General features: G+C 46.9%; 1 protein-coding gene across 7 annotated transcripts in view; it reads right to left on the bottom strand.

The window, feature by feature from the left end:
- The window catches only part of TK2 (thymidine kinase 2), a 45,541-nt gene extending 28,261 nt beyond the window's left edge, over positions 1–17,280 (bottom strand). For all 7 annotated transcript variants that reach the window (XM_063111141.1, XM_063111144.1, XM_063111139.1 and 4 more), the window contains exons 1-6: positions 17,129–17,280; positions 16,194–16,231; positions 10,423–10,497; positions 4,736–4,789; positions 2,316–2,405; positions 340–413 (exon numbers count right to left, since the gene is read on the bottom strand). In XM_063111141.1, coding sequence (XP_062967211.1) covers positions 340–413; positions 2,316–2,405; positions 4,736–4,789; positions 10,423–10,497; positions 16,194–16,231; positions 17,129–17,252 — 455 coding nt within the window. In that variant the 5' untranslated portion in view covers positions 17,253–17,280. The remainder of the gene's footprint in view (positions 1–339; positions 414–2,315; positions 2,406–4,735; positions 4,790–10,422; positions 10,498–16,193; positions 16,232–17,128) is intronic.
- Between the last annotated feature and the right edge of the window lie 567 nt (positions 17,281–17,847).

Here is a 17,847-nt window from a genome sequence, read left to right as displayed (position 1 = left end):
TTGCTAGTCCCAGAAGGAGGATGGCAGGCAAGAGGAAGAAAGATGAACCACCCCAGTCACCCTGATGAAGCCATCCTAGACCATCTCCAGACATCTCATTGGGCCCAGCTGGGGTCAGCTGAGCCACCCGGCCCACCACCCTAGCCGATTGGGCAATACATGCAGGGAGCTGCCCTCCACTGAGGCTTTGTGGTTGTTTGTTATACAGCATTACTGTGGCAACAGATAACTGACACAACACAGCACGTACTCCATTTCTGTCAATTGAATAAACAAGTTCCAATTTCATTTCAAAAAATTAATGGTTTAATAAATTATCAATCATGTGAACTACAGTACCTTCTATACAGGTTTTCAACAAAAATGTATCTTGCACTGTGAATTGACCTCTCCATCAACCGTACAGGTGCCGTCTAAAGGAAAACAAAAAGTGATTCACTAACTCAGATGAAGAGGAGGGGTCAGGAGGGCTTGAGAAATGCCTGTTACTCCCCCTGCCTAGGGTCTTTGCTGAATTTGAGAATCAGAGGCCATGGGGAGACTGAGGCAGGCACCTGAGGAGGACCTGTGTCTGACATCAGGCTCAGCTGTGTTCTTCCCTCCACACTCACCGCCCCACACCTGACGCTGCACAGACAGCACAGCAGTGCCAGGGCTGAGGGCTCATTAGCAGTGGCCTCTGTCACAGGAGAGGTGACACGTAACTGGAACTTAGAAAAGTGCTGGAAAAACTGCCAAGTCCTGTCCATTTGCGGCAAAGCATGGGAATTATTACCCACCTAAATAGGGTGAATTTGCCTAAGCAGAGGCATCTGTATGTGTGAGGAAGAGCCCCAAGCAGGCTGGGGTGGGGGAGACATTCTCAGGGCTCTGCCTGTGGAAACTGGGAAGGACTGTGCCCAGAAGCGGGGAGGAGGAGGACAGCCTACATCGCCCCTCTTTGCCAGGGTGCTCACAGCCTCCACAGACCACCTTTCCCTTTGTCCAGTGTTCCTTTGGGAAGCAGGAGGGGCCCTTACCCTGTCGCCAAGTGGACAAACACTGCTCTCACTGGGCTATGGCCCACAGCACCCATGGGACCTGGGCCAGCAAATCAGAGGCAGATTCTAAGCCAAGGAATTCCCTCTCTCTCCCTGCTTGTCTATCTGTCCCTCTGTCCTCCTTTCCATTTTTCCATCCTATTTACACCTCCAACTGCCTGTCTTTTCCCAGCTCCCCGCTCATCCGTCTCTCTCCTTCTGCTTATCTTTCCTAGTCTGTCCACCTCTCTGTCTCTGTCTCCTTAGTGGCAGATTTCCTTAAATAGAGGAGCACAGTTATGTCCCGTTATATTCAGATATCATCAGGTACAATTTAGGTTTGCAATTGAGTAGCATGCTCAGGAAAAATGGGGTAATCAAAGGAGAAGTATGCCAACTTCAGATCCTCTCATCTCTATCATCTAGACAGATAGTTGGGGAGATAGAAATTCATGTTCACCAAAAAGGTTCTGCTCGCATCTTTCCATTTTAAAAGACACAAGTTTATAGGAAGATGATAGTTAAATTGCAAGTGCCCAGCCCTAGATCAAACCACTGAGCCCAGTGGCTATACCTGGCTGTAGGGATGTCCTATTTCCTTCGTAGAGAGCCTCTAATGCTGGTATATTAGGCTGTGCTTACAGCTCTGACTCACAGGTGCCAATCAATATCTCCTCAGCCTCCCTTTTTGGAATGGACATAAGTAGCCATGTGCATTCCCTGTGACCTTGCCCCTGACACCTGATTGAACCAGGGCTGAACCAATCACTCTTTCTCTCAAGAACTTGAACTAAGAGCCAGACCCTGTGAAGGTTAGACCAGTGGTACTCGAACATGCAAACAGACAAAGCATGCACTCAAGTCACCTGGAGGGCTTGATAAAACAGACTGCTGTGCCTCACCCCCCAAATTTCCAATTCAGCAGGCCTGGGATGGGGCCAGAAAAATGTGTGTTTCTCACATGTTCCCAGGTGGTAAAGCTGCTGCTGGTCCAGGCACCACACTTTGAGAACTGAGTTACATGAGGCTGAGCCCAGCAGTGGACAGGTCATGAAGACGCGGGCTTGGAATGGGATAAGGACGACCACCAGGCAAGCTGAGGTGTGTGGGGGGAGGGCGCTAGGAGTTGGCCCTCAGGTAGCTCCAGGAACAGGAGACCTTGGCACCAGAGAAGGCTGTGCAGCACTGAAGGTGCAGCTGGGCTTCCTTGTGAGGTTCCCCTTCCTGGCAATCACATAGTGTTCATTTGAAGGAAATTTTATTTAGGAGAGTTGAAACCAAGCATCAGAAATGTACCTGAGGACGAGTGTGCTGGTCCAGCATGGTGAGCTGCACGTATGTCTGCAGCGTGAGGCCCCATCGACAGGCATCACGGTACATCAGACCCTGCAGAAGGGAGAATGTGGCACTTTACATCCAGGTGGTATCTGTGAGACCCTGGTCTCATCAGGCACTCACAGCCATCTCAAGAAACCTACACAGAGCCGGGCTGGCGCCAGAGATGAATCCAGCATGGTCGCTGTAATAGGGGCCCATATAAAGTCCCCAGGGAACAGGATTCAATCATTCAATAAATGTTCTTTGACCTGGAGTCTGTTCTCTATCCAGCAACCAAAGTGAGCCTGTTAAACCTAAATTAGCTCTTGTTACTCCCTTGCTCAGAACTTTCCAGTGGCTTCCCATTGCATTCACAGTGAAATCCAAACCCTGATCATGGTCCACAGGGCCCTAGAGAATCACTTCCATCTTCTCCCATCTCCTGCCATTCTCCCTCTGGTCCAGTCTGCTTCTATCCACAGGAGCTACCTCAGTGTTCCCCAAACATGCAGGGCATGACCCCACCTGAGGGCCTCTGCATCTACTGTTCCTTCCGCCTGAACACTCTACCTCTGTGGTGCTCACTCCCATATGTTTAGGTCTCTGCTCAAATGTCACCTTATCAGAGATGTGTTCCCTAGCTACCCTATTTAAAATAGAAGCCCATCCTACTCCACCTCCAATCACTCTCTATAGACCATAGATATAAAACACCTCATGCTCCATAGTCCACTTGGTAATACTCTCATTCTGCACTTTTCCATATTTTAGCTTTTTGTTTTTCTCTTGGTGCAAACTAGTCAAACTCCAGTGCTCTGCACTTAAAACTGCGGACTTTCCTAACTGCAGGTGAAAGAAAATCTCAGAAAGGTTAGGAGAAACACTCCCTGTTGCCTGACGGCTACAGAAACAGATACCTTTCTGCATCAGAAAACGAATCCAGATAATGTGGTGAATTGAAACTTCAAAAAAGTAGCAATCTTGCTCATCTGTCCAGAGTGGAAACCTGTGTAAAAACATCTAATTCTACCGTACTTTTTCATTATAAAAGTTGTTGGAAATACTATCTGTACCAAGGATGCTTGAAATTCTGAGACTGTGATTCTGTCCTGTGAAACGTCATCTATAATCCCTAACATCTGCAACTCTAGTCGTCTTAATAATCAAACCCTGGTTCCTCCCTGGTGCCTAGAGAATATGAATATTCCTGAGCTTTCTTTGTTATATCCACAGAAGATGACTGGCATCCCACCTTCTCCCACATGTATAGAGGTGAAATTCTTCTCACATCTCTGTGGGACTCTTTATTCAGACCCTGAGAGGTTTTGCCTTATTTAAATAACAGTCTTTCACCTGCTTTAGCTTTCCTCATAGCTCCTATCACATTTAATTGTCTCTGCCTCTCTACAGTGGAACATCAGGCCAGGAAAACGGGGACTATGAATTGCTCACTGCACCAGCGTCCAGGACAGTGTCCACCACACAATGGACACACGATAAATACTGGCTGAATGAATGAATGAGCAAGTACTAAGTGCTAGGCAATGTGCCTATGTTCTAGCAAACAACAGTGCACAAAATAGACACAGTCCCTGCCCCTACTGGAACTCAGAGCCTAATGAATCACATGAGGAGATGCCAATTGTGTTGCTAAAAATGAGGGGCAGTACCAGCTTCTGAGTCCAAGGTTCAAACCTAGATCTGTCATCTACCAGCTGTGTGACCCTGGGCAACTCATTTAACCTACAGTTTCCACACCTGAAAAATAAGACTAATCACCTCTACGTCATAGGATGGATGTCAAAATCCAACTTCCCTTTCTTAAGCTCTCTCTCGCGGGAGCCAGATTCTACCCATCTCTTGCAAGCAGCCAGGGCAGAGCCTTCTGAATGGGAAAGGAGGAAGAAGGGGCACAGGCGCATGATAGCCCCTGCTTGCTAGGTCCACCCTCAAGAAAAGAAGACAGGTGGTTTCAGGTGAGCCAGAGGCAGCCCCTGATACTGGACATTGCAAAGTGCAAACTCAAATCAGGGGTTCACCAAGGAACTTGGTAACTTAGAGATAGGTCCTGGGGGACCTAGGTTCTGATGGCTTTCTTCTAGGAGAGGGTGGGGGTGGAATGAGATGGACACCCCTGGTGGCTGAGGGTAGCCACTTGGGATCATTTGGGAGAGCCGATGGGAAGTCCCTGAACTCTGTGTATACCCACCCAGGCCTCAGAAATCCTTGACCTCAGGACACCAACATGCCTCCATTTTCTGCTTGTCCCTGCTTGTTCTCCTCCAACTCAGCTACGGGCAAGGAAGATGCCTGGGGAGACTCAGGCTCAGGCGTCAGCACCACCATTCCCAGGCACTTAAGGGGAAGCTAGGGGTTCTTGCAAGAAACCACCTACTCACCAGAGGATTATGGCCACGGACATTTCTCCATTTGTGCACAGGTTCTGTTAACAACTGGGAGGAAAGAAAACAACAATTTTGAGTTCTGAGAGCTATGAATGTGTATCAGTATTGAAACCAAGTGAGAAAATCAACTACATTGTATATTGATAAATTAAAATCTAAACAAAAAGAAATTAGGTTTGACCCAACACCCTTAGAGAATTCACGATGTAGTGAGGTAACTCATGAATCCAGAACTGTCCTGCACTGTTTCCTGCCTCCAAAGACCTGGAGTTCTTGAACCCTGCAGTAATGAATTCATAGATTTTTGAACCCAAGGTTAGAAATTAAGTTGCTTGCTTGAATATTAATCTTTCAAATAAGAAAAATGTCACAAGTTGCTGGTTTGATTTGGATTAATAAGGTCATGTTTATATTTTGAGTGGAGAAAATTACATGCTTGAAGGTGGAAAAAAAAAAAAAAAAGAAAGCAAGGGGAAGCATGTGGGGGGAGAGAGAGAGAGAGAGAGAGACAATCAAGGTTCAGGTGCCCAGGGTGGGCCAATATAACAGAGCAACCCTCTCTGTGAGGCCACAACTCCATCTAGACATGGTTTCCTCATGCAACTTCCAGAAATGGCCCGAGAACAATTCTTTCCATGCCTGTATCCAAGCACAGGCATATCCCATCCCTCTGGCTGCCCTGGGAGCTCCCCACAGGTATCCCTCCTCTGTGTGTTGTATCCCAGCCCTTCCTGTCCACCACATCATGCTGGGCAGGGAGGTGGAGAAAGCCAGGAGGGAAAATAGACAGGGCTGGGCTTGAAGGCCCACCTGGGAGCCTGCCCATGACATTGGTGGGTAGCTTGCCTCCATTTCCTCCCTCTGATTTCTGCACTGGGTGCACTGGCTGCTAAGAGTCCATGTTTGTTTAGTGTGCTAGCCTGCACTGGTTTGGAGGCTTTCTTTCCCTCTGGTCCTTTTTGCACCTTTCAGATGCTGCCAAGTTCTCTAACACCTTTCTGGGTATGCAGAAGTGTGCTAGAAAGGATTTAAACAGTATTCCTGGGGCCAGGATTTTGAGTGCCCAGATCCATCTGGGGACCTTCAGAGTGCACATGAGCAGATGCTATGGGTGACAAGAGACCAAAGGCAGGCAATGCATGGGACTCCTGAGATTAACCTTCCCCCGTCCTTTGCACGTCTGTGGCCTTGCTCACACTGTTTCCTCTGCCCACCATTCCCACCCCACCCCATTTTTTTTTTTTTTTTTTTTTTTTTTTTTTTTTTTTTTTTTTTTTGTCCTTTTCATGACCGGCACTCAGCCAGTGAGTGCACCAGCCAGGTCTATATAGGATCCGAACCCGCGGCGGGAGCGTCGCAGCACTCCCAGCGCCACACTCTACCAAGTGCGCCACGGGCTCGGCCCACCCCACCCCATTTCAAATCGGCTTTCATTACCTGGAAAACTCCTATTCATCCTTGAAAGTCCACTTCAAATATTCCTTCCTCTGTGAATCATTCCCTGCCTCTCCCAACCCCCTTCTCCTTCTTCTGGGTCTTCAGTACGCCATTCCCAGCCTTGAGTAGCATATACTGCACCACTCAGGCCCACCAAAATCTATGTCACAGGCAGCCTTGCTCCCTGACCCAGCTCAGGGCCCAGCCTGTAGTGGGTGCTCCGTATGTAGCACTGCCACTAAACAAACATTTATTGAGTACCCACTGTGTGCCAGGTACCCATGCTAGACCCTGAGGATACAGCAAAGGAAAACCACCCAAGCCCCTGCCTTTGTGGAAATTTAAGCCTACTACAGGAAGCAGACATTAATCAGGTAATCACAGAAATTAACACATATTTTCAAACCCCAAGAAGTGGTATAAAAGAGAGGTACAGAAGGGCCAGAAGAACCTGCATCAGGTAGGGTAACCTAGATGGGGAGGTCAGACAGCAGTGAGATGAGATCTGAAGGGTGAATGGTCTTCCTAAAGCCAACAAAGCTCTTCATACCATAGAAGAACCAAACAAGGGCCTGGCCCCTAGAGCCAGAGAGCCTGGGCTGTGATCTGGCTCTACCACACATTAGCCGTGTGTCTCTGGACAAGCCACTTAACCACACTGAGCCTTGGTTTCCTCATCTACAACAGAGGTAATAATAGTACCTACCTTAGAGGGACTACTCTTGTAAGGATGGAATCAATTAGATAATATGATGAACCTTTAAAACAGTGCCTGGCATTTAGCATTATACTCATTAGATGTTAACTATCATTGTTGTTGTTGTTGTTGGTTGGTTCCAAGCAATTCTAAAGTGCCACTGAAAGGTACACCACTCAGGACAGGTGATGGGATTCCCCAAGACCCCCCTCCTCTGCAAGTTTGATGATTCACAAGGAGGATTCATAAGACATAGCATACAGTCACACTCACAGCTAAGAGTTATTACAGTGAAAAGACACCAGGCAAAATCAGGAAAGGCAAAAAGTGTAGGTAGCAAAGTCTGGAGGAAACCAGGCACAAGCTTCCAAGGGCCCTCTCCCAGTGGAGTCCCACGGGACACACTTAATTCCTCCAGCAACAAGGTGTGACAACACATGAAATGCTGCCTATCGGGGAAAGTGGCTTGAGCCTGCAAGTTCAGAATTTTCATTAAAGTTCAGTCACATAGGCAGTCACTGCTTGATGTGTATCAAAATTCCAGAGTCCCAGGAAAAAAGGAGGTGTTCAGCATAGACCATACCATTTGCACAAACAGTTTAGGCACTCTTATCAGTCAGGAACGCTGGGAGCCCTCTCAAGATCTAAGTTCCCAGATGTTAGCCAAGGGCCAGCCTTGCAAGCAGGCCTCTCTAAGGACGGCTGTCTTAGGACTGCTGTGTCAACTCTTTTCTGCACAGTAGTACATGAACACAAGACAAGAGCTATTTGATGTTTATTATTTTAATCAAACCATATATATTTTTAATAGAAGTAAAAACAGGAAAGAAAGGAAAGAAGAAAAGAAAATGACTTATAAGAGTATGGAAATTGTAGGATCTATAGTAACAAAAGAGAAAGAACCATAAATAGAAAAAATTATACCGCTACAATCGAGAACAGGAAGAAGGGGCAGGGTCTTACGGCAGAGATGATTCTTAAACATCTATAAGGTTATTTTTAGTGAGTGGGATCTACATGAACTAGAAATTATATTAACTGCCTTTGCATAGTAATACTCCCCTGTCAAGGTTAATTCTAGGTGTCAACTTGATTAGATTAAGGAATGCCAAGAAACCTGGTAAAGCTATCTTTTTAGGTTTGTCCATGAGGATGTTTCCAGAAGAGAGTAGCATGAGAGCCTGAGTGCACTGGGTAGGAAAGAACCACCCTCGATATAAGCAGGAACCATTCAATCCACTGGGGTCCACGAGAGAACAAAAAGCAGAGAAAAAAGGTGAATCACACTCTATCCTCTAGAGCTGGGATACATGCTTGTCTCCTGTCCATAGATACCAGAGGTCAAGACTCTTCAGCTTTTGGGTTCCAGGACTTACACCAGAGACACCATCAGCTTCCATGGTTTTGAGGCCTTCGGACTTGGACTGAGCATCCAGTTTGCAGATGGCCTATTGTGGGACTTCTCTTCACAATCACATGAACTAATTCCCCTAATAAATCCTCTCATATATTTATAACATATCCTATTGATTCTGTCTCTCTGGAGAACCCTAATACAGATTTTGGTACCAGAAGTGGAGTTTCTCTGCTGTAACTCTAACCCCATGTTTCCACTCAGCATTGCTCTAGCAAAGGCTCTATGCGGTGACTCTACCCCTGCAACAGATCTCTTCCTGGGTCCACAGGCTTTTCCATACATCCTTTGAAATTGGGGTGGAAGTTCCCAAGCCTCCACAGCTCTGACATTCTGTGAGCCTGTAGACCTAACACCATGTGGATGCTGCCATGACTTCCAGCTTGTATTTTCCAAAGGTGCAGGTCCAGATACACCTAGGGCCAATTTAGCCATGGCTGGAGCAGCCGAAGCAACTGGGGTGCTGGTGTGGGGAGCAGCATCCAGAAGTAGCCCTGGGCAGTGAGCCTGTGGAGGGTGCCTCGGGCCTGTTCCCCAAGACCATTCTGTGTCCCTAGGCCTTTGGGCCTGTAATGGAAGGTCTGGCCTCAAAGGCTTCTGCAATGCCTTCAAGGCCTTTTCTCCCTTCTCTTGACAATCCCTTTCTTTTGTACCAATCTTTAGCACCATTGCATTTTTCTCCTAAAAATGCTCTGTTTTTCTACCACATGGCCAGGCTGCAAATTTTCCAAATCTTTACACTCTGCTTCCCTTTTAATTATAAATTCTGGCTTATGTCAAGCCTTTTCTGCCATAACTCAGCTTAGGCTGTTGCAAGTAGCCATGCAGCTTCCTGAATGTTTTGCTGCTTACAAATTTCTTCCACCAAATATGCTGGGTCAGCACCTTTAAGTTCCAAATTCCATAATACTTTTGGGCAGCCAAGTTCCATGCCAGTTCATAGCACGGGTGATCTATGCCCCAGTTTCCAATAAGTCCCTTCTCTTTGTTTATATCTAAGATTTCCTCAGTATGGCCTTCACTGTCCATATTTCGATCAGCATTTTGCTCACTACCATTCAACCAATCTTTTAAGAAGATCCAGACTTTCCCTTGTTTTCTTGTCTTCTAAACTCCCACCAGCAGCTAGGCTTTTTCTAGCCTACTCCTTCAAGTTCTTCCAGCCTTTGCCCATTACTCAGTTCCAAAACTGTTTCCACATTTTCAAATACCTGTTATAAGCAACACCCCATTCTTGGTACCAATTTTCTGCATTAGTCCCCCAATGTCCATATATTAGAAGCTTAAGTCCCACTGTGACTTGAGGATGGGAAGTTGTATTATGGTAATTAAAAAGAGGTGATGAGATTGTTAAGACTATGTCACAGTGAATGGATCAATAATAGTGGTCAGGGGCGTGGTTCTGAGAGCTTTAAAAGGAGAGCATGTGAGAGTCTCTCTTTCTCTGCTCTGCCATTTTCTGCCATGTGAGACCCCTGCATTGCTGTAAAGCCACAACCAAAGAAAACCCTCACCAGATATATTGCCTGGACTTTGGACTTCCAAGCCTCTGAAACTGCAAGCAATAAGTTTCATTATCTTATAAATTACCCAGTTTCAGGTATTTTGTTATAAGCAACAGAAACAGACTAACACATTCTCTGTTTGGACAGTGATATCTCAGACATGACAATGTAACATTCTAGCCTTGCTCAACATCCTGACTTTTGTCCTTTCATACTTAGACTCTTTCCCTAACAGACTGTGGGGAGGTCTATACCTGCACTGTCTAGTACAGTGACCATGAGCCACATGCGGCTATTAAGACCTTGCAATGTGATTGGTCCAAATTGAAATACGTCATGAGTGTAAAATACATACCAGATTCCAAAGACTTAGTATGAAAAACAGAATACAAAATCACTCATTGATAATTTTTATACTGATTACATGTTTACATATTTGGGATATATAGTATTAAATAAAATGTTCTTTTTGCTTTTTTAATGAAGCTATTAGAAATGAAAAATTACATATGTGGTTTGCACTTGTGGCCCACGTTACATTTCTATTGGTCACGGCTAGTTTACCCGCTCTATAAATTATTCCATCAAGCCTTTTCAGGTTCCTTCAAACCCAGTGTGGAGGCCATACCTCAATGTCTGTTGTGCTGGAGAAGAATTCCAGGCATGTCGTCTTCCCACTTGCAATATTGCCCTCTACACAGATCTGGCAAAAGACAAATGCACATTAGAGCCAGAAAGCAAGCACCGGGGGAAACATTAGGGAGTGATTTCTAGGTAAGGGCTCAGGTGAACAGCATGGTTGGTTCAGTCCAAGACTTTGAAGTGTAAGCCAAAATCTCTCGTCAGGAAACCCCCAGGGTCCCATCATTAGTAATGACAGACAAACAAATTTTCTCGCTCAGTGGCAGGCTCAAGTTGTCCCTCCAGACCAGACTCTCCTTTCCATCAATTTCTAGACAACACACAGCCTAGCTCTGCCCTTCCCTAGCTCAACCCCTCAGACTATTAGATTTTAGGTGTAAGTGTCCTACCTCCTTAACCAAAGCTTGATTAATGGCTTTGAGGTTGGGAAACATATGTATGTTATCTATACTCTAACTCTGCTTTGTACAGAAAAAAAGCACTTGGTCATTGAGTAGAAAGTATTAGGAAAGGGGAGAAGAAAAAAGAGTAAGGACTTTGCTGAGCACCATGTCACAGGCCAGGCCCTAAGATGATTAACATACATGATTATCACATTTAACCTCACCAGAACCTGAGAAGTGGGTCCTAGCATTGTTCACAGAAGAGAAAAATGAGGCATGTAGAAGGGAATAAAGCAAGAAAGACAGCTTGAACCTACACTCTGCTCATGACGAAAGCAGCTGGGGAGGGAGACGTCATGGCACTAGTAAGAAGGGCCACAGCCAGCCATCTGGAGTTTATCTACACCAAAGACCAAGGAGCCTCCTACAAGTAACACTCCATAGGGAAAGAAAGCATTTAAGGCAGTGGTTCTCTGCCTTGGCTATGCATTGGAATCAACTGGGAACTTGTAAAACTATCTACAAGGAAGCCATAACCCAGCCCAATCTCTGAGCACGGGATTCAGGCCTCGGTAACTTTTAAAGCTCTCTCTGGGTGATTTCAATGTGCAGACAAGGTTGCGCACCACTGGTCTGCAACAGAGTAGCTTGTTAACATGAGATACCACCAGGTGATACCCAGGCCCTTGGAATCAGACTTTGGGTTGGAGCCCCTGAACCTGCTGCCCAGCGATTCTGACAAGGCTCTGCTCAACCAGGAACTGATGGTGACATGGGCTAAGTGGCTTTGTCTGCAACAGATTACCAGAGGGAGCAGGCATTTCTGCATACGTAAGAGGGCAAACTGGCCCTTGAGAACACACATTAGACATCTTCTGGGAGCACCCACAGTCAGAGAAGAACCTGTCCTGCTGCACAGTGACCTGTTGTTGCTTTATACCCAGGCTGGAAGTACCCAGAAAAACGTGGGCCACTTAGGTAGCTTGCCCAAGGCGCCAGACCTGGCAGGGGAAAGAGGTGGAATTCACACCCAGGCCTGAAAGGCCCTTTTCTCATGACCCCTGGTGGAGTCTCAGTAAAACAGTACATAAAACACCAGATCACAACTGCCACACCTCGCCACACCCACTATAAACTCTCCTCAGCAACTGGAACTCTGTCAGTCAGCTGCAAAGGTTTCCTCCTGCCTTGATCCTAACAGATATGCAGAAAAGCCAGGTCACCCTCCAATCCCGAGTCCCTGCCAGCTCATTCCTTTAGAATCCCAAACTATAAAACAAACCCATGAGAGTGTGCAAAAGGGCACCAAAGGACCCCATAGAACATAAACAGATTTGATATTTTGTTGTTGCTCTCTAAAGAAAACCATTTTTCCTCTTCCTAGATATTTAAAAAGAGCTCAACCTAGACATCATTCTACATAGACTTTCTTTCCTATTCGCTGCAAAGACTTTAATATGTTGTTCAGATGAGATCTTCTTCTAAAAACACTTGTTCCTATTCCCGCCATGAAATTATGAAGAGTTGGTAAATATAAAGCCTTGAATGAGCTCAGCCAATTTGCTCGCTGGTTTAGAGCAGGCAACCCATGAAGGATCTCACAAAGTTCCCATCATGGAAGGGAAAAAAGAGAAGTCAAGCAAAAGAAGTCCATAAATTAGTTTTTAAAGTGATGTTTACATATATTATAAGAGGAGTGCAAACCCATTGACAAAAATAGCGAAAATTATAAAGCAGAAAATACTGCCCATTAATCAGATACTGAGATAAACTTCACTACATTTTAGCATATTCCACACATTATTATTTTCTACACACATTTCACATCTTTGAGAGTCTTTCAAGTGCTTATTGAAGGCCTGCTATGTGCAAGGCACTGTGTACTGAGGACCCAGTCCCAGCACCCACAGAGCTCACAGTGAGTGTGAGGGTGGGAAGGAAAGTAACAGGAAATTATAGGACAAGGAGGTATTCACTATGCCATGGCAGCACACGGCCGGCCAGGCCCAGTGTTCTGTGAATGTGCCACAATTTACCCACACTTTCCTCTGCCACATATGAGGCCTTGAGTTGTTTCCCATGATTATAACTGACACTGTGACGAATCAACTACCCTTATTTTTAAACAACAACATTTAATCTTTTCTAAAAATGGAAGTTAAGCATTCTCACTGTAGGAAATACAGAACTGCCATTTGGATGCTTATTTGGAACCAAAGGCTCCAGCAGCAAACAGGCTTGAGCTCCAAAGCCCCCACCAGAAGAGTCAAAATATATATTGTCCTATTAAAGACCCTGAGACGTCTGCAGTAAAAAAGGAAATTTGCCTAAATGTCTCCCTACTGGTGAATGGATAAACAAAGTGTAATATACCCATACAATGGAATACTATTTGGCAACAAAAAGGAATGAAGTACTGATAAATGCTACAAGGCAGATGCACCTCAAAATAGTATGCTAAGTGAAAGAAGTCAGATACAAAAGATCACATGCTGTATGATTCCATATTATATGAAATGTCCATAAAAGGCAAATCCATAGAGACAAGAAGCAGATTCATGGTCTTATGGGAAAGGAAGAATGACTGAAAATAGGCATGAAGTTTCTTTTTAGAGTGATGGAAGTGTTCTAAAATTAGATTGCAGAGATATTGCAGAACTCCGTAAATTTACTGAAATATTTTTGTCTTTTTTTTTTTTTCTTTTCTTTTTAAAGATGACTGGTGAGGGGATCTTAACCCTTGACTTGGTGGTGTCAGCACCACGCTTTCCAAAATGAGCTAATCGGCCATCCCTATATAGGGATCTGAACCCGCCACCTTGGTATTATCAGCACCACACTCTCCCAAGTGAGCCACAGGCCGGCCCCCTAAAAAATCTTTGAATAGTATACTTAAAATGGGTGAATTTTATGGCATGGAAATTATAACTCGATAATGCTGTTTTCTAAAAAAAGGAAGCCAGTTCAATTTCATTTAAAAATCAAAGAACTGGGGGAAGACTCCCCACTTTTGCCCCCAAACTCTCTTTCATACTTACCCATTATTAACCCCCCAACTTTCTCTTAACGATACTGAGAATTTCTTCGTTATTAACAGTTTGTGATATTTCTTTCCTGTTTTTTTCCCTAAGGACAGTTTGTATTTTATTTCATTTAGATTATACATCATATATTTTGACTCTTAGTGATTTAGTTTTTTGTTGTTGTTTTTCTTTCCCATTTTTTACCATGAGTACCTTCCTAGGTCATTAAAGTTTTTTCAAAAACATGATCAAACATGATCTTGAACGGCTTATATATTCCATCACATAAGATACACCAAAATTTACTGAAATATCTACTGTTAGATGTTAAGTTCTGTCCAATTTTTTTTATTACAAAATTGTGTTGTTGTGATGCCCAATTTTTTTTTTTTTTTTTTTTTGACTGGTAGGGGGATTGTAACCCTTGGCTTGGTGTCGTCCACACCACGCTCAGCCAGTGAGTGCACCGGCCACCCCTATATAGGATCCGAACCCGCGGCCTCGGCACTCCCAGCACCGCAGTGCTCCCAGCACCGCACTCTCCCGAGTGAGCCACAGGGTCAGCCCCCAAATTTTTGATATTGTAAATAGTGCTGTTTGATGGCTACATCACCCATGCAAACACCCCCATCACCCTGGACATCTTTGCTCCTCACCCAGCAACATCAAGCAACCAGCAATGCCTCTGAGCCCTGCATCCCACCCATCTGCAGAATCTGTGTCCATCTCCTTGGCCCTGAGTTTAGTTAAGGCTTCCACTCCTCTTGGCTGGAGTAGCCTCCCTGCTGGCCTCTCCACCTCCAGTCTGGCCCAGCAGAACACTCCATACATGGTCCACCACTGTTTCTTCCTAAGGCAAATCAGAGCATGTTGGGTGGGGGTGAAGTCCTTCAGGGGCTCTAGGTGTTAGGACCTATCCCCACTCCGTCCACACACCTCGAAGCCCTCCCCACCACGTCTCTAGGGACTGGCCACAAGCCCAGGCCTGCAGTTTCTCTTCCTTCTGTGACTTGCACCTGTAGCTCTCTCTCCTCGATCTCCCAGGAGGCATTAAGGCTTCCCAATCCTCCCCTCAGTCATCAGCCCCCCTCCTCACAGCCCACAGACCCACTGCTGTTCTAGATCCACCATTGTCCTACATACTGTTGTCTCCCCCATCACACTGACCAATCAGAAGGACCGTGGGCCAAGGGCTAACAACGGGGGCTGTTTGATTTCCAGCCCCAGGTCCTAGCCCAGTGCCTCCTACACATGAGCTCACAGGACTTGAGTAACCACTCAAGCAGCCGTGAACCTGAATGCAGGCTCCATGCCACTTCCTATAGACTATGTACTCCATGTCTGGGGCATATGAGACCGCACCCAGAAAGCACCTAGAACAGGCCCCACTGACATCAATGCTAACTCAATAATGAATAACACAATAATGCATTAGTTCCCATCCAGCTCAAGTGTGCGACCTCCTCCCCTTCTGTGGTGCCCACCTGCCGTACCCCACTCCATGCCTATAATTTCAACAAACTTCTATAAATCTCAAGTTTTTCAGTCACCAGTCCTCTCTAAGTGATGTCATTCCTTCCCAGGCCCTCTCCATCACCCTGACTACCCCTGAGGCCTGGCCACACCTCCCACCCTCTACAGATCCCAGCCAAGGTACTCCTTCCACCATCAGCCAAGCCACGCCCTTCCTAGCCATAGGAGCTACTGACTTCCAGCTCCCTTACAGAATTGAGCCTCTTGACTGATGGTAACTGAAATATTGTTCCCAACCCTAGCCAGCTAAAGCACCCAACATCCCCACATACATATCCAACTTAACACTCCTTTGACCTTCAACCTCACACCAGCCACAGTCCCACCCCAAAGAGAGCATCTCAAAGTCACCATGATGACCCACATCTGTGGACCCTCATAGATTCTCTCTGCTCCCCTGCCCACCACCAGTCTCAGCACTGGAGGGTAGGGAGTGGTGGTCAGCAGACCTTGCATCACATCTGGGCTGCCCAACCCAAGTTGAAACCAACCTTCCCCACACAGGAAGAGCATTTTTCAAATCCTTTTACAGCCATCTCTCAAGCTTTAACAGTCCAAATCTACCTGACAGATATGAATACATGTATGCTCCTACCTGCATAGACTCTGGGGAAGGACACACAAGAAATTGGTAACAGAGGTATCCTCTGGAGAGGGAGGTCTAAGACCCAGGCATGAAGACAGACTTCCTTATCCCTGGAGATCTTGTACTTCTGTTTTTTATTATGTGCACATACATGTTCCTTCACTCCTCTCCTCAAAAAAATAAAAATAAAAATTACCCTACACTGGAGAGTGCACATAAAAGAGGGACTTACCACTGATTTTTTCTCTTTTTCTTTTTCTCTATCTTTATCTACAAAAGAAAGGAAATCAATTTTTAAACTCAGTTGTAAAGAACTCGTTCTTCTCTGTCCTAATTTACCAAATGACCACAAAAAGAGTAATTTTTATGCTGCCTTCCTGACCTAAAAATGTTTTCTGTCTGGGGGACCCTCTGTGGGTAGATGGAGGTATGTACACCACTGTCTGCCTATGCGCAACACTGTGCAGCTGCTGCCTGGGTCCTGTAGGCACATCCGGGCCCCATGTGTGCTCAGGTTCTTTCACATAATATTTTACACAGTACTTTCCATCTTCCACACATTTAGTATTTAGATCTTCACAGATGGGTATCCAGCAAGTGAAAACTGGGCAGTGGGCATGGGTTTGGGCCTGGGACCCAGGTTCTCCTCCAAGCCCAAAGCTGACATCGCTGCCCGCCCCACAGGTGGCTCTGCAGCGTCTCTCAACATCCCCGCGCCAGTGAACGCCAGAGCCTTACTATAAAGGCGACTCCCATTTCTAACGAGGAGACTCCCAGGTAGGGTGGGAGGACGCCCAGAGCCTAACCTCCCTCCCCCGCCCGCTGGCACCAGCTCCTAGCCCCCGAGCCCCTAAAGAATCGGGCCAGGAAATGGGTCGGGGGACCCGAGCCTAGGCCGGAATGTTCAGAACAGGCCGTCTGCGGGGAGGGGTGCTTCCTGCTCTTCAGGGCCCTTCTCCCCAGCCCCGCCCCACGGCCCCAGCCGCTCGCTGCCGGCTCGCGCCCGGGTACCAGCCAAGGACCGTCCCCGCCCCTCGCCTCCGCCGAAAGAGGAAATCCAGCGCCTCGGAGAAGAAGCTTCGGGTTCGGCCTGTCCCGCGAGCAGAGGGGCGGGGAGTGGGAGGCCTCCTCGGAACGCCAGCGGGGTGGGACGAAAACACGAGTTACCCGGAGGCCAGGCCCGGTGCTGCGTCCCCCGCGGCCCAGCGCCCGAGGCGGGGCTTCCGGGGTCCCCCGGGCCGATGCGGCGCAGCGCCCGGGAAGCCCAGCCCCGCAGCGGCCGCAGCAACATGGCCTGGCAAGCGGATCCGGCTGACCGGGTTTCCTTCCGGCGCGAGTTCGGGGCGAGCGCGGCCCGGCGGCACGTCCAGCCTCGCGCGCGCGCCCCCGTCCCCGCCCCCGCCCCTCCGGGGCGCCCGCTGGTGCCCAGCCCTTAAAGAGACCCCGTCTCATTTCACCTTCAGGGAGAGGGGAAATACCCGTGGTGAGGGGTTCGCCGCTTGCAGTCAGGAAGTCTTTCCATTGCTGGGACGCTGGCAGAATGCACCCACGACCTGGCAAGACTCAGGGCATGGATGGCTAATAATACCAGCGACCGATTGGTTAATTAATTATTGCAGATTGCAGTACTTAATTGAGCACCTACTCTATCCAAACACCTGGCACACACACACACTCACGATGTCATTTATTCCTCCCAACAACTCTGCACGTAGACATTGGCTCTCCCATTGTCCGAGCCAGTCCTGGGAGAATTAGGTAACTTGTTCAAAATGATCAGAAGCATTCACTAAGCTGGAATTCAAGCCCATCCGTCTTGCTTCGCAGCCCGTGCTCTTTCCTCTGAACTTTGACATTTCCAGGTCCAGACTCTAAATGTACTAGAT

This window comes from Cynocephalus volans, chromosome 10, assembly GCF_027409185.1.
Source record: "Cynocephalus volans isolate mCynVol1 chromosome 10, mCynVol1.pri, whole genome shotgun sequence".
NCBI lineage: Eukaryota > Metazoa > Chordata > Mammalia > Dermoptera > Cynocephalidae > Cynocephalus > Cynocephalus volans.
The sequence above is the reverse complement of the archived record's forward strand: the minus strand, read 5'-3'. Positions and strand labels throughout refer to the sequence as shown.